General features: G+C 55.5%; 1 protein-coding gene across 2 annotated transcripts; it reads right to left on the bottom strand.

Annotated features, from left to right (window-relative positions):
* Positions 1–265: 265 nt before the first annotated feature.
* Positions 266–22294, bottom strand: U2AF2 (U2 small nuclear RNA auxiliary factor 2). Of its 2 annotated transcripts, none has more exons than XM_033224513.1 (12): positions 22174–22294; positions 18002–18137; positions 17128–17172; positions 16734–16837; positions 15817–15968; positions 14395–14511; positions 11481–11619; positions 7036–7115; positions 6830–6952; positions 6444–6542; positions 5941–6189; positions 266–1038 (listed from the first exon to the last, which is right to left on the bottom strand). In XM_033224513.1, the coding sequence occupies exons 1-12, from the start codon at positions 22220–22222 to the stop codon at positions 904–906; spliced, it is 1428 nt and encodes a 475-aa protein (XP_033080404.1). In that variant the 5' UTR covers positions 22223–22294; the 3' UTR covers positions 266–903. The 2 variants fall into 2 exon arrangements, with proteins under 2 accessions (XP_033080404.1, XP_033080405.1); XM_033224514.1 differs by having other exon boundaries at positions 6456–6542.
* Between the last annotated feature and the right edge of the window lie 350 nt (positions 22295–22644).

Below are 22644 nucleotides of genomic sequence, written 5' to 3'. Positions count from 1 at the left end.
TGGCGCACCCACGCCGCGCCCGCCCCGGCCCGCTGGGCCACCCTCCCTCCTGTCGGCGAGGTGGGTGAGCACTCGGGAACCTCACGCCCCCCGGGACTATGCCTGTACCGACCCCGAGGAGCGCACCGCGCAAGCAGGGAAGGCCCCGAGGGTGCCGGCGCCGGCACCAGGGCGTCCCAGTCAGGGGCCCACGGTTTGCAAGGGAACCGCCACCCGAGCCCAGAACCGAGGCAGAGGGTCGGACACACTGGACACACAGCCGCTCGATAAAGTAAAATACAACAAAATGTTTAATGAGCAAATTCGTCTTAGCAAATATGAAACTGCCACAGAGTAGGAGAGGGGCAGGGGCCACGGGGCTGGGCGCAGGTCGGGGGAGACTAAAGAGGAAAAATCAACTACGTAAGAAACCCAGGAGGGGACCAGAGAGGACCAGAGGCCGAAGGAACAGAGCTGTGGTCCTGGGAAGGGAGAGGGCAGGGCACTGAGGGCCGGACAACAAAATTCAGAATAGTTTGGCCATAAAATATAAACACGCTATGTTCCTACCGTGGGGAAGGGGAGGAGAAAGGGGGTTTAAGGGAGGAGAGGCTGTTTTGGGAGGGGCTGGGGTCCTACCCCGCCCTGCTGTGCACCCTGTCCCCATCCCAACCCCTTCCCTCTGTGTCTGTGTGGGTGCGTGTTGTCTGTGTGGGCTGTGTGCGCACTTCCCCAGTCCCCTCCCTGCCCTAACCCCCCAACCCCCGCCCCCCACCCTTAATTGCTGCCATTCCAGTTGCTGCCGGCTGTCGTGTGTCTGCGGCTGTCACTCCTCTGCCCATCGTCTTCAGAGGGGGATAAGGGGGGGGCGGGAGTGGGGAGAAGCCCCCAGCCAGCCCTGCCCCCACCCTCCCCCAGCCGCCTCTACCAGAAGTCCCGGCGGTGGTAAGAGTCGGGGTCACAGTATTTTGTGACAACCACTCTGTTGGCGAACTTGCGGCCCGTCAGGCCCTGCATGGCTTTCTGGCAGTCAAACACAGAGGTGAACTCCACAAAGATCTGTGGGGAAAGGAGAGGCAGGTTTGTGAACAAGGCTCAAGCCTAGCAGCCAGGCAGCCAGCATGCACCCAACATCCACCCAACCCCGGAACCGAAGGCAGGAAGGGACAGGGAGGAGGGGCCTTCACCACAGGCGTCAGAAAGGAACCCTTAGTGCAGGTTTGGTGGAGTTTACCCAAACATCCTCCAGGATCAAAAAACAAAAAGAGCAAAGACACACCACAGGCACGGAGGAGAAGAACAGAGACGTTGGGGTCAGCAGAGCCATAGAGGGCAGGCCTGGACGAGCTCATCGTGGGGAGGGTCCCTCGTGCTGTCTACTCCACACCAGCCACCATGGTGGGCGCTCCCAGAACCACCCCAACAGCCATGTTATCCCAACAATAAATGAGCTACGGGAAGCTCAGAAATTAGGATTCAAACTCAGGTTGAGTAAAATTTAAAAACTTGAATCTTGATCTATTCGAGCTTCTAACCTTACTTAAACCAATTTACAGGAAAATGGAGGGAGGGAAGAATACAATGAGCCTACATGAACACTGAAAATCCTATACAGCAGATGAACTTATTTCTTCAACAAATAAAAGAGCTTGCAAAAAAAAATGGGGGGGGGGAGAGGTACAAAGGATAAATTACAGAAATTTTTGTTACCAAATTCAAGATAGGGACCTTGATCTGGATCCTTACTGAAACAAACTATTAAAAAATATTCTTGCCTGGGCACAGTGGCTCACGCCTGTAATCCCAGCACTTTGAGAGGCTGAGGCAGGCGGATCACCTGAGGTCAACAATTCCAGACCAGCCTGGCCAACACAGTGAAACCCCATCTCTACCGAAAATAAAAAAATTAGCTGGGCATGATGGCGGGTGCCTGTCCCAGGTACTCTTCTTTAACCCGGGAGATGGAGGACGCAGCGAGCCAAGATTGCGCAACTGCACTCCGGCTTGAACAACAGAGTGAGACTCCGTATCAAAAAAAAAAAAAATTCTTGGCCGGGCGCACTGGCTCACGTCTGTAATCCCAGCACTTTTGAGAGGCCAAGACCGGCGGATCACGAGGTCAGGAGATCGAGACCATCCTGGCTAACACGGTGAAACCCCGTCTCTACTGAAAATAGAAAAAAAAAAACTAGCCGGGCGAGGTGGCGGGCGCCTGTAGTCCCAGCTACTCCGGAGGCTGAGGCAGGAGAATGGCGTGAACCCAGGAGGCGGAGCTTGCAGTGAGTCAGAGATCGCGCCACTGCACTCCAGCCTGGGCGACAGAGCGAGGCTCCGTCTCAAAAAATAAAAATAAAAAAATTCTTTTTTTTTTTTTTTTTTTTTTTTTTTTTGAGGCGGAGTCTCGCTCTGTCGCCCGGACTGGAGTGCAGTGGCCGGATCTCAGCTCACTGCAAGCTCCGCCTCCGGGTTTCCGCCATTCTCCTGCCTCAGCCTCCCGAGTAGCTGGGACTACAGGCGCCCGCCACCTCGCCCGGCTAGTTTTTGTATTTTTAGTAGAGACGGGGTTTCACCGTATTAGCCAGGATGGTCTCGATCTCCTGACCTCGTGATCCGCCCGTCTCGGCTCCAAAGTGTGGGATTACAGGCTTGAGCCACCGCGCCGGCCTAAAAAAATTCTTGAGACAGAAAAATTTGAACATGGAATAGGCACTAAAGAATTTTGCTAATCTAATCATGCTATTGTGGTTTTGTTAAAAGAACAATTTTTTAAGGTTATCTGCTTAGAGCAATGGTTGTCAAATGGAGGAGGGCTTGTCCCCAAGGAACACGGAGCAATGTTTGGAGATGCTTTTAGGTGTCTCAAAGCGAGGAGCAGTGCTCCTGCATCTGGTGGGTGGAGGGTGGGGATACATCTCAATATCCTACAACGCACAGCGCAGGCCCCCACAGAGAAGTTATCTGACCCAAATGTTAGTTGAGAAATTACAGACATATACTTAAGGATCTCAGATGAAATATATCTGATATGCTTTAAAATAATCCAGCAAAGAAAAAAGAGGAGGGGGGAGAAATAAGCTGAATATGAACATTAAGAATGACAAAATATTGGTAACTTGAAGCCAGATGAAGGAACGCCAGAATATTAGCACATACACTATGATAAACACTCATCACTATTAGAGTCTCCACTTTCAGATACATTTGAAAAGACATGTAACAAAAAATTTAAGAAAACAGGAATACAATGCAGTAATTTTTTCTTTTTTTTTCTGAGACCGAGTCTTGCTCCTTCACCCAGGCTGGGAGTGCAGTGGCGCAATCTTGCCTCACTGCAACCTCCCCCTCCCGGGCTCAAGTAATTCTCCTGCCTCAGCCTCCTGAGTAGCAGGGATTACAGGCGTGCGCCACCACACCCGGCTAATTTTTGTATTTTTTTAGTAGAGATGGGGTTTCACCACATTGGCCAGGCTGGTCTCCAACTCCTGACCTCATGATCCGCCTGTCTTGGCCTCCCAAAGTGCTGGGATTACAGGCGTGAGCCACCTTGCCCAGCCAGTGCAATAATTTTAATATGTAAAACAGGTCAGCTGATCCCAAAGGCCAGGGTCTCTCCATTCCTTCTCTTCTTCCCACAAATGTTTCCTCAGCCCCTGCTTGAGCCAAGCTCCACCCCAACACCAGAGAGCAGCCCTGACATACGAGCTCAAGGGGCGGGGACTCTGGAGGACACGGGCAGGAGCTGCAGCGAGAGGAGATGCTGCTGGCCTTCCCCTTGCCCCGTTCTCTAAGATGCTCCTTCCACCTCTCCAACTGCCTCCCCAACCCTGCTCTCCCACTCCACCATCCCAAGGTCCCAAGCGGGACCCTGACACCTGAGTTCCATCAGCCCTCATGCTGGGAACACAGACCTGTCCAGCTAATTTATCCTCGACATCTCTACTGGGTGTCTCAGAAATCCAAAGCCAGCTAGCCGCCCCCTCCCCCCGGCTCACCCCCCACAACTTGCTCGTCACCCCTGCGTCTCACCTACCGTCCCCACCATCAGAGCTGCTACTGAGCAGCCCATAGGCCTCCCCTCTACACAAACACACCAATCACCAAAGTCTGGACACTTCCCAGGCACAAGTCTCCCTCAAATCCATCAACTCTCCATCCCCTGCTACTACTTTAAATCAGATTACTGGCCGGGCGCGGTGGCTCAAGCCTGTAGTAGACCATCCTGGCTAACACGGTGAAACCCCATCTCTACTAAAAATACAAAAACTAGCCGGGTGAGGTGGCGGGCGCCTGTAGTCCCAGCTACTCGGGAGGCTGAGGCAGGAGAATGGCGTAAACCCGGGAGGTGGAGCTTGCAGTGAGCTGAGATCGGGCCACTGCACTCCAGTCCGGGCGACAGAGCGAGACTCCGCCTCAAAAAAAAAAAAAAAAAAAAGAAAATCAGGTTACCATCTTTCACCCAGTTTATCATGGGACACCTCCCCACCGTTCATTTTCCCAACTGCAGCCACAATCACCTCAAAAATGCCACCACCACAGCCCTGTTTTCTCTTTGAAAAGCCCACCACTCCAGGGGAAAGCCAAGCTGCTTCCACGACGTAAGAAGGCCCCCCTGCCCAATCTGGCCCTGCAGAGCCAGCTTTGGTCCTGACAAACCTGGCTGTGGCATCACTTCGACAGCACCAACCCTGCCAGCCCCAGCAAGGCCTCCTGTCCACAGCACCCTCTCCGCCCTCCTGCTCATCCACATTCTGCCCTCCTGTCCACAGCACCCTCTCTGCCCTACTGCTCATCCACATTCTGCCCTGCAGGACTAAGCAGGGTAGGCAGAGCCCAGGGAAGCACCTGCTGTGCCTCCGCACCCACCCCTAACCTCACCATGTGGGGCCATTTCCATGTGCCAGGTGTGACCACATTGGAGGCCTCTCAATATTGCTTCCCTCCCATCTGGCTCAAAATAACCGGGCATTCTAAGACCCATGCAGCCCTCCAAGGCCTGCCACTCAGCCCCGGCCCCACCACCTCGCTCACTCACCTGCTCACTGCCACCTCTTAACCTTGACCACCCTGAATGAACAGCACACCCAGAAATGCTGCCCCTGCCCCGACTCAACACAGCATGCATGTCCTCTAACAGCTGCATCCCCAGGACCTCTGCTGCACAGGACAGGAGGGACCTCTATTTACTACTGAACCCTCAGCATCATCATACCAGGCTCTGATGTGGACACTGAGGATTCAGTAGTGAACAGAGGTCCCTCCAAGCCTGGTACAGTGAGAATTCCATACATACGCCAAGCAAGGGGATCAAAGAGCAGGTCACACGCCCTCACCACCACCGTCTCACAAGGCAGCCAAGGTGAGTTGGTTACACCTGTCACAGTGCTGGAGGCGACAGGACTTAGTGGGCTCTGAAATCAGACTCCGAGAACCTGAAACCTGCCAGTGTGAGCCACCCCAGCTGTGCTCGTCTCCTCCCACAATGGAGCCCAGGAGCTACTGAGAGGGCTCAGGGTGAGTGCAGACACAGCTTCAGCGGGGTGCCTGGCATAGCAGACACCAGCAGGTGTCTTGGGACTGTTCCCAGCACTCTTCCCCACTCCACAGACCAGACAAAACCATTTGCACAAGCAAGGCCATCTAAGAAGGGGGAGCAGGGCCAAGTTCTAAAGCAATACAGAGCTGCATTCCCCAACTACTGTCTCGCCTGCAGGCCTTAGGCCCCCACAGGGCCACACACCCCTCTGCGTCACCAACATCTCCTATGGCCAGGCCTGAGGGCAGCACTCAGTGACGGCACACACCTATATGCATGCTCAGCGAAGGGAGACGGAGACTGAGAGGGGAGGAGAGGGACAGAGAAGAGAGGGAGAAAGGCGGGAAGAGAGGGAGAAGGGAGGAAAGAGAGGGCGAGAAGAGGAAAGGGGAGAGAGTGAGAACGCTCTGAGCCTGGGGCCTCCTGACCTTTCCGCAGCCGGGCACCTCGACACCATCCACAGGCCGGGGGATCTCGATGGACTTGACAAGCCCGTACTTGCTGCACTCGTCCCGCACATCCTCCACGATCTCCTCATACTCCTCGTCGTCCAGCAGCTCCTCCGGCAGCACCATGTTCATGAGGCACAGAACCTCAGTCGGGTGGCCGCCCATCTGCACCTGGGAGCTCATCAGGCCCGGCACTTGCAGGGTCACCGGCGTCTGATTGATGGTGCTCTGTGGGGCCAGGGGAGGCAGGGGCGTCACAGGGGGCCCAGACCCAGTCTCCCTCTGCTCAAGCCTATGCCCCTCAGATGCCCACCCAGAGAAAAGGCCATCTCTTACACTTAAACACCTAAAGCCCCACTCCCCAACACTGCACTGAACGTCCCCCAACTGCCTCCCCATGAAAGCTGGGAGAAAGATCAACACTTGTCCCTAGCCAGCCCTCCCACCCCCAGGGTCCCTCGAGCCAATGGAAGATGACGTGCCGGGGGGCTCACCAGCGTGGCATTCTTGGCTCCCACACTCGCCCTCTGGACCAGCAGCTTCTTATCCCCCAGCTGCATGCCGTTCAGCCCCGCAATGGCCTGCGTTTGGAGGACGAGGGGTAGGGGGTGCGGGAGAGGTGGGGTCAGGGACCGGGAGCCCAACACCTACCCCCAAGCCGGGGCATTGGTGGGGGAAGAGGGGAAGGCAAAGGGGATTAAGAGCCTGGAAAAAGCCAACACCATGGGACAAGGACAAGCCCACACGCAGGGCACTGCCTCAGGCTGGCCGCCTCCCGCCCCGTCCCGAGGAGGGGAGACCACGGCTTGGCAACAGACGCAGGGCAGGGAAGGACAGACGCGGCAGCGGCCAGGGACCAGGGACTCACCTGATCCGTGACGTTGATGTCCACGTACTCACAGAAGGCGTAGCCCTTGGAGAGCCCCGTGGCACTGTCCTTGACCAGGTTGAAGGCCTTGAGGGGCCCAAAGGATGTCAGCAGCTCTTTGACCTGCAGCGGCCGAGAGTCTATCAGGGCTGGGATGAGGTGGGGCGGGGTGGGGGCACGGGACTGGAGGGAGGCACGGAGGTTACCTGGTCATCGTTCAGGTAGTTGGGTAAGCCCCCGATGAACAGCTTGTGGGCAGAGTCAGGAACCACAGTGGACACAACCCCTATGGGCAGAGGAGACAAGGACTTCAATTCCAGCACCAGGTTATCTTCCCAAAAACCTGGACAGTCTACAGCAAGCTCCTCAATCGCCAGAAAGAACACTTCCTGCCTGATCTGACGAGGGAGGGTCCTGGGCAGTGGCACAGAGGCTCCCTGGGGAGAACGCACCTTGTCTCCCAAATCTAAATCTGCCCAGCCTCAAGGAAACCTCAAACTAGAACATCCTCCAGAATGCTCCGAGGGCACAAAGTTCACACCCACATCTGCCACCTGCTGCTGTGGAATGCTGGCAGGTCACCTGGGCTCGGGACCTACTGGTGAGTCCCAACACACTCCACCCCTTCTCTGACAGACACCCAGGCAAGGCTCCCATTAAAGCTTATCCCTGGCCGGGCACGGGGGGCTCACGCCTATAATCTCAGCACTCTGGGAGGCCAAGGCGGATGGATCACGAGGTCAAGAAATAAGACCATCCTGGCCAACATGGTGAAACCCCATCTCTACTAGAAATACAAAAATTACCTGGGCGTGGTGGTGGGCGCCTGTAATCCCAGGTACTCGGGAGGCTGAGGCAGGAGAATTGCTTGAACCCAGGAGGTGGAGCTTGCAGTGAGCCAAGATCACTCCACTGCACTCCAGCCTGGGCAACAGAGCAAGACTCCGTCTCAAAAAAAAAAGAAAAAAAAAGGCTCAGTTCCTCCCTTCACGCCCTGCCAGAACAGCAGGTGTCACTGCAGGGGTGCCCCTGCCCTCACACGATGAGGAGCCCAGGCTGCTCAGCAAGCCTCAGAGCAGCGTCCGCAGCATCAGCCACTCTCATCTCACTGGGAACTGGGGGCTGACTGTGGGATGCAGGGTCCACTGTCTTCGAGGGCTGACATACCAGAGTGGGGGCTTATCAGCTGAATTGATTGGCCCTTGATCCTGCCCTATCCGCTGAACTCTGGACTCACAGACAAGTGCCTACTGGTGGGATGATTCACAGGCTCTGCCAACGTATCCTGACGCCATCCTGTCAGATGCCAGCTATGCCAGGACCCGGTAACCAACCAGCCTGACTCCCAAGTTCAAAGCCTAGGCCATGTGGCCTCCCCTTCCTCTGCAACCCCCACACCAAGTGTGAGTGGCCCCATCCCACCTCCATCCTGATGCTGGGAAGGAACAGGTAAGGCAGGAAATGGGAAGGACCCTCAGAAGCTGAGCCGCTGTGCCCACGGGAGGAGGGAGGCGCCCATTCACCCTCTCCTACCTACTCAAGCCCCTTCAGTCCATGACGACGTTGCCCCCAGAGAACTGGAAGCACCAACCCAGCCAGCTCCAAACACCAGACTGGGGCCACGGAGACCCCAGGAGACCCGTCTCCTATGCTACAGGGACAAGTAGCAGCAGCCCGGGAGCAGGAACACACACCAAGCACTCACCCCAACGGCCAGGCATCCTGTAAGACTTTCAAATCTCCTACTGCAATGCTGTTACAGCACAGAAGGCAATAACTGAGGCACAGAACAAAGCCACATAGGCAGGAAAAAGGCAGCCTCCAGAGCCCACACTCAGCTGTGACTGTCCACAGCCAGCATGGCAGGCTGCAGGCTGTGCCTGGGTCCAAGGAAGAATGGGTCACACGGGAAGCTTGGCCTCGAGCCCTGGCTCTACACGTCTCACTTGAGCAACCCAGGGCCAAGGGTGCAAGAGTTGGGCTCTCTGGGTACATGGCTCCTTGAGTTCGAGTCATGTTTGTACCGTACGAGGCTCCAAGGGCCTCAGTGTCTTCATCTGTGGAATGGGAAGAATACTGGCGCCTGTTGTGCGAGCCACGTGCGTGAGAACAGCTTGGGCCAAGTGCTGATTCAATAGAGGACGTGAGAATAGGCATGGCAGTCGCCGTGGCCCGGGCATCTGCGAGACTCAATGCCCACAACAGGGCTAGCCCAGCCCAGACACACACTGTGAGCACTGTCAGTGGGGTCAGCCGCTGTTACATGACAACAACTTCAAAGGAATCTTCTCGGAGCCTCGAGGTCCTCCACTCATCACTGAGGAGGAGGAGCCCTACTTGGCAGGGATGTTGCAGGGTCAGGCGGGGAAACAGGGCCCCATACCTCTTCAGCGGCTGCACCTATCAAGCACCACACCGGGAGCAAAGGCGGTATGGGGGAGACCCAGCAGGATCCCCACTGTCCCGAAGCTCTTTCTCCTCTGTAAGATGGAGGAATGTCCCCTCCCATGGTGACCAGGCCATCTCGGCCCAGGGGACGCCTGAAAGGAGCTCGGCAGCCACTGCTATCACTGGGTCGCCTTCAGCTCAGCCCCTGCCAGAGCACCCCATCACCTTCAGAAGTGTCAAGCCCCTCAGCCTGGTAAGAGAAGCAACCTTAGATCCATAACCCACCGTTCCTATTCCCCAAGGTCCACCACGTCCCTACCCAGGAAGGAGGCACTGCACAACGAGGCCAGCTCTGCCGCAATCCATCTTTACTTACAAAAACAGGCAGTGGCCAGGCACAGTGGCTCACGCCTGTAATCCCAACACTTTGGGAGGCTGAGGCGGGTGAATCACAAAATCAGGAGTTCAAGACCAGCCTGGCCAACATGGTGAAACCCCGTCTCTACTAAAAACACAAAAAATTAGCAGGCATGGTGGTACATGCCTATAATCCCAGCTACTCGGGAGGTTGAGGCAGAAGAATCGCTTGAACCTGGAAGGCAGAGGTTGCAGTGAGCTGAGATCGCACCATTGCACTCCCGCCAGGGCAACAGAGCAACTCCGTCTCAAAAAAAACAAACAGGCAGTGGATCAGAGTTGGCCTCTCAACCGTAACTTGCCAATCCCTGTATCGTAGGACTGTCATCCGTGGAGTGCACTTAGGACGGTGCCTGACACACACAGTAAGCACCAGCAAGTGGCGGGCCACTCACAGGATTTAAAATGAATGAAAACACAGTGGATTCACCAGAAGAGATGTGGGGAAGATATTCTGTAGCTTGATCGGGGAAACGCACCCATACATAAAAAGTCCATACAGATTGGAGCATGTCAACATATACCACAGGCTCTAAAAGGTTAGCTGAATTTACCAAAACTCACGGTGGAAAAGCACTGGGCTGAGCGCGGTGGCTCATGCCTGTAATCTCAACACGTTGGGAGGCCGAGGTGAGTGGATCACCTGAGGTCAGACGTTCGAGACCAACCTGACCAACATGGTGAAACCCCACCTCTACTAAAAGTACAAAAAATTACCCGAGCATGGTGGCAGGTGCCTGTAATCCCAGCTGCTCGGGAGGTTGAAGCAGGAGAATTGCTTGAACCCTGGAGGCGGAGCTTGCAGTGAGACGAGATGGTGCCACTGCACTCCAGCCTGGGCAACAGTGAGACTCCGTCTCAAAAAACAACAGCAACAACAACAAAAAGAAAAGCACTGGAGGCCAGTGAGGAACCCAGCCCAAGTCCTGCCTGACACAGGTGTGCCTCCATCTGGGGCTCCACATTGCCTCCCTGAAGAGCTGACTCGGTTTCTAAAGGACTCCTCCAACAGTGAGTACCAGCCAGCAGAACCCCATCTCCTCCACGTCCTAGGAGACACGGCCACACCCTGACAGGGCATCAGACAAACCCTCACTCAAATCCATTCATCAACTACAAGGTCAGCAAACTATAGCCTGTGGGCTGACAGGGCCCATCACCTGGTTTTGTACATCCTGCAAGCATTCTAAAGGGAGACCATTCTGTGGCCTGTGAATAGCACAGGAAAGCCCCATCTGAGCAGCCATGCGTGTTGAGATGTGCCAGCACACAGCCAGGCCCATGCACTCAGACACCGTCTGGCTGCTTTCACACAGTGAGATGGTCTGCCAACCCCTGATTTACTATGTTACCTACCAATTAGAGACGATATTAAACACAGCTATGGGGAATGGCCCAGAACAGAAGATTCAAGGCAAACACTGGGAGACAAAAAAACGAGTGAACACCCAGGTGCCAGACCCCACAGCAGGAACTTTGCTGCAAACTGTCGACGCACGCCAGCCCCGATGGGCACGGACTGAGCCCTCCAAGGTCCCAGAGCAGGCATGAGGTCCCGACTACAAGCCCCTCACTTCCCCCAGCACCTCTCGTCCGATCCTGGCTCTGCCACATACAAGCTGTGTGTCCCCAAGCAGGTCACAGCTCCCTCTCCCGGCCCTAGGCACCTTCTCTATCAGCAGGAGAGCACCCCACTCGCACAGACTGAGGGGAAGCAGGGAAAAGGCACCTATGGTCCACAGTACTTACACGACTTCCTAAGCCACTCCAGCTGGGCTGAAGGGAAGGACGGGCCATGGGAACAGGACTGGGGAGGAAGAGGACCCTTAATGGATCCCCCACTCACCAGGCACATAGACGGAGGGGTTCTCTGACATGCCAGGAAGCGGCTGGTAGTCATGAGGCCTGCGGATCTTTAGTGACTGGCCTTGGAAGATGATGCCATCAAAGGCCATGGCCTGGGTAGTCTCGTCCACTGAGCGGAACTGAATGAAAGAGAAAGGTGGGGTGAGGGTGGCGGCCAGGGACTGATACAGACCCTAGTGTTCCAGGATTGGGATTTCCTCTTTCCTTTCACTCATGTGAACAAATACAACATGCCAGGCCCCAGGCTGGGCACTGGGAGGACAACAGACACACATGTCCCTGCTGCCAGGAGCTCACACTCGACCGTTAAAAACACCAGGCACCCAACACCAACACAGAGGCAAACACACAATTGCAGGCTGTGACGATGCAGAAGAGGGACAAAATGCTGAAAAAGGATGTCACGGGGAAGCTTAGTTGAATGGGGAGATGACAGTACTGGAGTATTTCTGGTGAGGGGACATTTCAGCCCATATCTGGAGCAGTGCAACGGAAAGTGGACTGCAGTGAGGCAAGTACAAAGTGAGAGGGAGTGCTCGGAAACCTCCACAGCAAGCCAGCACTGCCAATGTCTTCACAGTACTTCACCAGAGTTATCAGCCCAAGAGTCGAAAATCAAAAACCAAGGCCCTTTCCCAACAGTTCAGAAACACTGACACAGAAGACTAGTTAAGAACATCCATTAGCTGGGGTCACGGAAGACTAGTTAGGAACATCCATTAGCTGGGGTCACGGAAGACTAGTTAGAACATCAGGTAGCTGGGGTCACGGAAGACTAGTTAGGAACATCCATTAGCTGAGGTAACAGAAGACTAGTTAGGAACATCCATTAGCTGAGGTAACAGAAGACTAGTTAGGAACATCCATTAGCTAAGGTAACAGAAAACTAGTTAGGAACATCCATTAGCTGGGGTCACGGAAGACTAGTTAGGAACATCCATTAGCTGGGGTCACGGAAGACTAGTTAGGAACATCCATTAGCTGGGGTCACGGAAGACTAGTTAGGAACATCCATTAGCTGGGGTCACGGAAGACTAGTTAGGAACATCCATTAGCTGGGGTCACGGAAGACTAGTTAGGAACATCCATTAGCTGGGGTCACGGAAGACTAGTTAGGAACATCCATTAGCTGGGGTCACGGAAGACTAGTTAGGAACATCCATTAGCTGGGGTCACGGAAGACTAGTTAGGAACATCCATTAGCTGGGGTCACGGAAGACTAGTTAGGAACATCCATTAGCTGGGGTCACGGAAGACTAGTTAGGAACATCCATTAGCTGGGGTCACGGAAGACTAGTTAGAACATCCATTAGCTGGGGTCACGGAAGACTAGTTAGGAACATCCATTAGCTGGGGTCACGGAAGACTAGTTAGGAACATCCATTAGCTGGGGTCACGGAAGACTAGTTAGAACATCAGGTAGCTGGGGTCACGGAAGACTAGTTAGGAACATCCATTAGCTGGGGTCACGGAAGACTAGTTAGGAACATCATTAGCTGGGGTCACGGAAGACTAGTTAGAACATCAGGTAGCTGGGGTCACGGAAGACTAGTTAGGAACATCCATTAGCTGAGGTAACAGAAGACTAGTTAGGAACATCCATTAGCTGAGGTAACAGAAGACTAGTTAGGAACATCCATTAGCTAAGGTAACAAAAACTAGTTAGGAACACCATTAGCTGGGGTCACGGAAGACTAGTTAGGAACATCCATTAGCTGGGGTCACGGAAGACTAGTTAGGAACATCCATTAGCTGGGGTCACGGAAGACTAGTTAGGAACATCCATTAGCTGGGGTCACGGAAGACTAGTTAGGAACATCCATTAGCTGGGGTCACGGAAGACTAGTTAGGAACATCCATTAGCTGGGGTCACGGAAGACTAGTTAGGAACATCCATTAGCTGGGGTCACGGAAGACTAGTTAGGAACATCCATTAGCTGGGGTCACGGAAGACTAGTTAGGACATCCATTAGCTGGGGTCACGGAAGACTAGTTAGGAACATCCATTAGCTGGGGTCACGGAAGACTAGTTAGGAACATCCATTAGCTGGGGTCACGGAAGACTAGTTAGGAACATCCATTAGCTGGGGTCACGGAAGACTAGTTAGGAACATCCATTAGCTGGGGTCACGGAAGACTAGTTAGGAACATCCATAGCTGGGGTCACGGAAGACTAGTTAGAACATCAGGTAGCTGGGGTCACGGAAGACTAGTTAGGAACATCCATTAGCTGGGGTCACGAAGACTAGTTAGGAAATCCATTAGCTGGGGTCACGGAAGATAGTTAGGAACATCCATTAGCTGGGGTCACGGAGACTAGTTAGGAACATCCATTAGCTGGGGTCACGGAAGACTAGTTAGGAACATCCATTAGCTGGGGTCACGGAAGATAGTTAGGAACATCCATTAGCTGGGGTCACGGAAGACTAGTTAGGAACATCCATTAGCTGGGGTCACGGAAGACTAGTTAGGAACATCCATTAGCTGGGGTCACGGAGACTAGTTAGGAACTCCATTAGCTGAGGTACGGAAGACTAGTTAGAACATCAGGTAGCTGGGGTAAAGAACTCTAGCCAAGCAGGCAGGAGCATGGTACATTCTGGGAAGGTCGGCATGGCCAGAGTGCAGAGGACTGGGCCGGAATGGTCTGGAAAAGGCCAAAAAGGTCTGCAGAGGCCAAACAGGCCTCTCAGGTCACAGAGAAAGCAGAGGTAAGGCAGAAAGTAGGATCAGATCTGCGGAGCTATTACAGGGCTCACTTCAGTGACCAGGTGGAGAACGGGCTGCAGAGGGCCCAGTGGAAACAGCACAGGGCAGCTCCACACACCAGCGGCCTGAGGGATGGGCCTTCACATCACACACGTTTCCTTCACCCCACTCACTCCCCAGCTCACCTCCAAAAAGGCAAAATTCTTGTCCTGGTTAATCTGCACAGCCAACACTGGGTTGCCAGGGGCCTGGGTCAGCCCCCCTAGGCGCATCTGGGCGTTGAAGAAATCCATCATGGCCTCCTGCAGAGGGAATAGGAGACAAGGGGGGGGGCGGGGGAAGGGAGGTGGAGAGAGGAGGGGAAGGGTGAGAGAGGGAGACACAGAGGGGTTTGGGGGTAAGGGGAGAGGGATGAGGGGAGGGAGGAGGGGGGAAGGAACAGTGGAATATGGGTGGGGGTGTAGAAGTCAATAGTAGGAACAGAAGCGAGAGAGAAAATGGGGAGGAAGCAGTAGCAAGAAGACGGCCAAGGGCAGGCGATGGACAGGCGTCGGGGGACAGCCACAGGGGCCCCAAAAAATCAGGGGAAAGGAGAAGATTGTTCAAGAAAAGGCAGAGGGAATGGTGACAACACAAAATGAAGAAAAACACGAAACACAGGAGATGAAGAGACAGAGCACACAGGGAAGGGACACCCAGTGGAGACAGACAGAGAAGTGGCAGGAAAGTAGAAAGGAAGTGGCAGGCAGGGGCAGAGACGAGCAAAGGACAGAAAAGGAAAGCGGACAGAGACGAGCCAGGAGGAGGAGGTCAAGAGTGCAGGGGCGGGAGGGGAGGAGTGTAGGGAGGAGGGCAGGGACGGGAGGGGAGGAGAAAAGAGTGATGTGGAGGAATCTGGCCCTGGAGTCCGGGGGCTGGTTTATCAAATGTAGCAAAGTGCAGGTTGAGAAAGTCAGAATGGACCTTACTTGCCTTCGACGATGGTAGCAAACTTTTTGTTGCTACGAGGGATCTCAGCCCCACAATATTTCACTTTAAAGAGAAATGGAAACAACTCTTTGATCTCGGGATTCTCAGGGGGTGCCACAGGAAGGGGTTGGGGAGAGGGGAGAGGGAAAAGGAGTGGTGGGGAAGGGGGAGGTCAGGGGCGATCAAAAATAAAAGAACAGCGACCATGGGAGGGACGTGGGGGAGAGGATGGGGGACAGGCGGCAGAGAAGGAGAGGCGTGTCAGAAAAAAACTGAGGGGCAGCGTGCGTCTGTGTGTGTGTGTGTGTGTGTGTGTGTGTGTGTGTGTCCAAGTCTCCCTCTCTGTCTCTCTCCAACACGTAGGTACAACACGTGGGTACATTATGTGTGTGCTTGATCCCTGGGTTGCTGAAGGAGGTTGGGGGGAGGGGAGACGGGAGAGGGGAAGAGGAGGGAGGGAGGGCCACCCCCAGCCCGGCCCCTGGCTGGCTCAACTCCATCGGTCCGTCTGGGAGGGGGCCGGGGGGTCTTGCAGGAGCAGAGTCTGACCCGTGCAGGTTGGGGAAAGGGAATGGAGGGAAGGGGAGGAATGGGGTAGCGGGACAAGGGAGAGGGCAGGGGCAGGGGGAGGGCAGTACCTCAGTGATGCCAAAGGGGATGTTGCCCACGTAGAGGCGCCGGGCTTGTCTAGTCATTTGGCTCCCGACCACAGGCACCGGCGTTGGGGTCACAGCCAGACCGTCAGGGGTCATGGTGGGGAGAAGAGCAGTGGCTGGAATCTGACCCGCAGCTTCAAAGGGGATACAAGCAGGACAAAACCCCATGAGGGGAGTGTTCAGTGGCCTCCCCCATCACACACTGGGAGCTCCCCTCCTCGGCAGAAAGCTCCTACAGGCTCTCGGCCCTAGCACCTTCCAGAATCCTCTCTCCACCTCAGGACCCCCACCCTGTAACTGCTGCTCCTAAGAAGCCTCACTTCCTAATGGCATCCAGAGGGGGGCCTCAAAAGCACAGAGCCCAGACCTCCCGGGGTGTGCAGCTCTCCACCTGTGTCCCCAACCCTCCACGCACACACGCAGGGGAACGACTGACGGAGGCCCAGACCTCCCGGGGTGTGCAACCCTCCACCTGTGTCCCCAACCCTCCACGCACACACGCAGGGGAACGACTGACGGAGGCCCAGACCTCCCGGGGTGTGCAACCCTCCACCTGTGTCCCCAACCCTCCACGCACACACGCAGGGGAACGACTGACGGAGGCCCAGACCTCCCGGGGTGTGCAGCCCTCCACCTGTGTCCTCAACCCCTCCACGCACACACGCAGGGGAACGACTGACGGAGGCCCAGACCTCCCGGGGTGTGCAACCCTCCACCTGTGTCCCCAACCCTCCACGCACACACGCAGGGGAACGACTGACGGAGGCCCAGACCTCCCGGGGTGTGCAACCCTCCACCTGTGTCCCCAACCCTCCACGCACACATGCAGGGGAACGACTGACGGAGAATCCCAGCCCCTGCACCCTCTCGCTCTGGGAGCAGCCCGGCCAGGGGCCTACCTTGCATGGCCTTGTACTGCATTGGGGTGATGTGCTCAAAGCCCGGAGGTGGCACGTCCCAGTATTTACGGACCTTCTTCTTCTTCTCATGGCGGGGGGAACGACTGGGGGAGGTGGGAGGGGAGAGCGGGGCAGGGCAACCTCAGTCTAACAGTGGGCCTGCGAGCCCCCTCCCAGGCACCTTTTCACCCTCCCCCCAACCATGTAAGCTCCACTCTCTCCAGGAAAGGAGAGGGTCTGGGGCAGGGCCTGGGGGAGGGGTGCTGGTTTCAAGGTAAGTGGACTCTTCCCAGTGCTTGGCCCAGGGCTGGAAACGGGCGGGACAGGGTGCACGGGCGTGAGGAAGGTGAAGGGAGTGGACATCAGGGAGGAAGGGGCAGGAAGAGAAGCTCACATCAGTCCACCGTGCTCCTCTTTAGCGCCTCTGGTCAAAGGTTTGCTGGGGGGTGGGAGGGAAAGGTATGGGGAGGGGTGACTGGGGACCCTCGTCTTCCCCACATGCCACACCCCCCCCAAGGGCACTGAGCCCCAGGGTGGGAGCAGGGCCGAGGTGAACAAGCAGCAAGCAGGCCCCCCTCAGCCCTGCCATTTCCCCCCAAACACTCCCAACCCCCAGGAAAGAGGAAGTGAGGAAAGGAGAAAGGGGCCAGGGGCCAGGAAGGACCGGTCTCGAGCTGGAGAAACTGAGCTGGGAGGAGGCAGGAGGACTTCTGCCTATCCTGCCCTTCCTCACCTAAGGGGGCAGAGAACAGAGAGGGAAGCCTAGAAGGGAAGAGGCGGCGGAAACCGACACCCCGGGCCAGAAAGTAAGCCCAGGCTGTGGATACTGCCTCGGTGCCAAGAGTTCCCTTCTCCTGGGAGGCAGGGAAGAAAGAAACTGGAGGCAGAGACCAACCCCCTCGAAGAGAGTCCCACAGAGAGCCACAGAGAGTCGAAAAGAAGGAACAGGCCCTCAGAGTCAGAGACAGAGAACAGCCCCTTGTGAAGGAAAACACAGAATCAATTCCCAGGCTCCAGATAAAGAATCTATTGCCCCCAGCAACCCACCAGCAACCACCAAGAGAAAATGAAAGAAACCCCAGAAAGAGGGGAAAAAATCGGAATTCAAGACAGACCAAGCAGTAGATCCCTCCCCCAGATCCATACGAAGAACACACGAGCCACACAGGGCCCGGGCCCAGACACACACGCACAGGCCACCCACAGGCCGGCCAACACCAACCCCCTGACTCCCAGGCTGGCCCAGGAGGATCCCTGAGCCCTAGTACCTTCGTCGCCGCCTGTCCCGGGAGGCGCTCCGCTGGTCCCGGTTTCGCCGGTCACGGCTCCGGCTCCGGCGTTTGCGGTCCCGGCTTCGAGAGCGGCTGTGGCTGCGCTTCCTATGCCGGTTCTCCTTGTCCCGCTCTGGGCAAGGGTGAGAGGAGGGGCAAGCGATGAGCGGAGTAAGGCTGCGGGCCCAGCCCACCCTGCGCGCTGGTGGCTATGTCCCCAGCCCCAGGGAGGCCACCCCCAAAGGGAAGGGATCCAATGGAGGAAGGGAATTAACAGGCCTCCTGGGTCCACAAGCGAGTCCAGGGACCACGAGGGGACCAGGGGGACGGGGCCTGGAAATGCCCCGGGGGTGTGAGATACCTGAGGATGCTCAGGAGGAGCTGGGAGCCAGAGAAGACAGAGGAGGCTGGCTCCTGGTCCCCTCGAGGGCTGAGGGGCCTGACCCCAGGGTCGTCCCTGAGAGGGGCAGGGCTAGAGGCTGGGGAATCAAGAGACCCAATGATGTTTTCCTGAAGGGACCCAGCGACCCCTCAGGAAAGACCTCTGCAACCAGCTGGCACCCACAGCCCCACCACCAGGCCTAGGGGTCAGGTGCCAGGCAGGATCTGATATCCCCAGGAAGCAGGGAAACTCAACCCATCCCTTCCCAAGCCAGTGAATAATGCAGAAGCAAGCACCCTTCCCCAAGGGAAGGGAAGGGCCTCAGAGAATCCGCAGACTGAAGGGGAAAGAGGCTCTCCTCTCCTTCAACAGGTCAGGGGAGGAGCTTGCCCCATCCCGACTTGAATCCCAAACCACTTGATTCTCCCGGCCTCACTCCCTTCAAAGCCAAGTACTGGAGAGGCTAGGCTGTACTGTAGGATAGGGGCATGCATCTCTGCCAGCCTCCAGCCGGCTCCCTCAACCCTCTATTTGCCTGATGTAGCCACTAGAAACAGAGCCTCGCTGGTAAAACCACAGAAACCTCTGCTCTCACTAGACCCTTCAACCCCTGAAGAAGGAAGACCAGCCCTTTAAGATGGAGGATAAAGCATGAGCATTGGGGGTGTTCATGAGCACCGCCATACCATTTCCTTAATTCAAAGACACCCAGATTTCTCAACTAGCCACGAAGCATACACACAAAAAAGATGCACACGTTAAGGTGCTTATGTATGTGAACACGCATCTCCTGCAGTGATCATCCCTGGGGACAAGAGGAGGAAAAGGCACTGAGGGAAGACGTTAAACTTTAGCCTCCCCCACAGTGTTTTGTCTTATGGTTCTGTGAAGCAATTTGAATGTTTGGAAAAGCACCGCAATTCCAAAACCACCAACACTCAGAAAAATATGCACCCAGAAGAGAAAAAAACAGTAACAAATATTGAGATGCTTCCTACAATTGGAATCTGTACTAAATAGTTTTGTTTGTTCTTAATCCTCACTACTGCTTCGGAAACACTGCTGGGGGCTGACCTAATGGGTAGAAACCTAAGGTTCAGAGAGATCACAGTTGCCCAAAGCCAAACAGCTAAGAAATGGTGATACCGGAATGGAAACACTCAAACATCAGTGAGTTAAGCACGAGGCCATACTCTTGAAGGTGGATCAGGCAGAGCACTCAAGTCTGGCTAGAACCACCAATGACAATATAATCGTCCCCTTGAAGGCCAAAAACCCCAAAATCAAAAACCGAAATTGGGAGGAACAATCGGCAGGACAGGCCGGCAGTGCAGAGCAGCAGGGTAAGCACGCAGGCTCGGCACTGGGCACAACTCCACGCTTGTATGATGGACAGGCTGTGAGCCCCAAGAGCCCTTCCTGCTGCTAAGGCTCTGAAACAGGCAAGCAGGCAGAGAGGAAGCCACGCAGAGAAAGCAACGACGCCCGCTGGGTGCCTGGGACAGGCAAGGAAATTCCCTATCGACACAGGTAGCAGAGAAAGGGACTGAGGTACAGAGGCTGATCCGTCCTCCACAAAGACCCACAGGCAGAGTGACAGGTGGGCAGAGCTTCCCCTATGACAAGAACCCTCTCCCACACACTGATGCTGGACAGGTAAAAACAAAGAGAACTTCATCTGCTCAAAACACTGTATTGTGGTCATCTTATGGGAGCAGCTCCGGCAACTCAGGAGCCGTGCCAGGTCTCAGGGACTTCCCCCTATCAGCACCAAGGGGGAAACCCCACAAGAACCAGCGAAGCACCATCTGAGAGCCTCAAAGAACGGCCCGATCAGCTCCACTTGGTGGCCCAGCAGAGTGGAACTTGGCCTTGCAGCCAGCCAGAGCTCAGAATCAGCACCTGCTTTTCTTCTAACCAACAAAAACTATGCAAAAACAACTTAACCTTTAAGACTTGGTTTTTTCTCTGTAAACGAGGGTCACATCTACTCCACCCAGGTGTTGTGTGACAGAATGATATTTGGAAAGCATCTTTTCCTGCCCTTTCCCAACTATGACACAATCTCTGTGAGTGGAAGACCCTCCTCTTTAAGCATGGGATTTTACAATTGCAAATATCGCTTACTGCACACCTAGTGTACAACAAGCCACATGCCACACACTTTATGTTACCCCATTTAATCTCAGCTCTGCCTCTGACTAGCTGAGCCCTGAGAAAGTTTTTAACTTTTCTGAGCCCTCAGTTTCCTCCCCAGTAGAGGTGGAAATCATTTGGACCTCACAGGGCTGTTACAAGGATCCCCTAAGTAAAATCATGCTAAGAGTTTAGCGAAGAGCCTGGCACACATAAGCGCTCGGAGTTTAACTACACCTATCATTACTATAATCTTTATTAATCCTCTCAAAACCCAGTGAGAAGAAAATAATAATCAGTCTACAAATAGGAAGAAAAAGAGAGATACAAACGTATTAAAAGTAGTTACTAACCAACAAAGCAAGTATCTAAACCCCTGATGTGCTCAACTCCAAAGCCTATGCTCTTGAACAGTCCATCACCTAAGACAGAGTCAGACCCTCAGTAAACGTTATTTCTTCCCCAGGGCACTGTTTCCTAATACAGCCCCTACCCAACTCTAGCCTGGGTTCAAAGGAAAATTCCTTAGCCCTCATTTCGTCCTCCGAACGACATAGGATCATGGGCAGCTGAAGCCTCAGGAAACAAGTCCTCAACCTTCCCTAGTCCTGTGTTCCTTCACTCTCAAACTGAAGCATGGAACAACTCTCCCGCTTCTAACACTCTCGGAGTCCCTAAGATCAGCAGGGCCCCACGCTTTTTGTTCTCACCCATCATAATTATGGATACCCTGAAGGGAACCTGCCTCCCACCTTCCCCGTTAAGTGAAGAGTTTAGCGCAGCGGGCCAGGTCCCTCTTCTCCCTCAGAACCTGTTTCCTGATCTCTACAGTGAGATCTGAGGCTGAGTATTATCAGGTGCCCTGAGTTGGGATCGTACATGATTTGACGTTTGTCTCAAACACTCCTTATCGCGATTCTCGGGACCGCCAAAAGTTCCGCATATGCAGGATGTGTGCGTGCCCACACTCAAAGAATGCAGCTGCTTTAGGGAACATGCGCCCAACACATTAATGAGGCGCCCCACTACCAACAGACGGGGCAGAAACAACCTGGCAGGAGAGGTCGCAGCAAATCAGCAAAAAGGAAAAGGGGTAAGAGACGGGCTCGTGGCCTCCGAGAGTCCTCGAAACAGCTCTGTCCTCATCCACGTGAAGGAGGGAAAGGGGGGCCCCCCCGAGTCCTCACAACCGCCATTTTGGAAACAAAGGGGGCGTGGAGACGCGGCCGTGGGCCCGACCGGAAGCGGAAGTGCCAAGGCAGCGGGAGAAAAAGAACGGATTACGGGGCCTAACATAATCTCCTTTTCAGAGAAAACAAAAAGATTTTAAAAAACAAAAGTTCACGTCGAGGTACCTAGCGCACTCGCGCCGCGTCCCCCGAGCCACCTCCGGCAGGACCACGTGGGGCACGGGGACAGCCGCCGTGCGCATGCGTCATGGGCCCGCGCCCCGCCGCCCCCTTCCCCTCGCCTAGCGCGCGGCCGAACGCTGGGGACGTCACGTGAACGAGGCGCGCGCCAGGGAACCGGGGTTGGGGGGGGTCGCACGGCCGTGAGAGGTGGGGGGGAAGCGAGGGAGAAAATGGCGGGGGGGCAAAGAGCGACACGAGGAGCCGCCCACACCTCCGCCCCGCGACCCCGGCGCCCTCACCTTGTTTATTCTCGTTGAGCTGCCGCTCGAACTCGTCGAAGTCCGACATGCTGAGGCGGCCGCGTAGGGCCCTGTGCAGCTCTCGCCTCGCCTTGCCGCCCGCTCCGGCCGCTTCGGCTACTTCCGCCGCTGGCTTCGGCTACTTCCGGCCGCCGCCGGCGCTTCGCCACCTCCTACCTAATCAAGCCTCCGGCAGCCCTCCCCACCCGCCCGGGCTCCGCCCCCTCACCCGCCCGCCCGCGAGCTTGCCCCTCCCCCCGAGCCTGGCTCCGAAGCACGTCGGCTATTTCCGGACACTGGACGGAGAGGCAGACGGCAGCTGCGACTGCTTCCGAAAACACCCGAAGGTAGGGTTTCGCCGACTTCCCAGGTTTCCGTAACTTTTCCAAAAATTATCTCCTCAACGTTTGGAGGTTTCCGTGTGTCCTCGTGTTCCAATGCGCCCAGCCCCCTCTGCGAGTTCGGGTTCTT

The sequence above is a fragment of the Trachypithecus francoisi genome, unplaced genomic scaffold (assembly GCF_009764315.1).
Source record: "Trachypithecus francoisi isolate TF-2019V2 unplaced genomic scaffold, Tfra_2.0 Lachesis_group12, whole genome shotgun sequence".
NCBI lineage: Eukaryota > Metazoa > Chordata > Mammalia > Primates > Cercopithecidae > Trachypithecus > Trachypithecus francoisi.
This window is presented reverse-complemented; position numbering and strand designations above follow the sequence as displayed.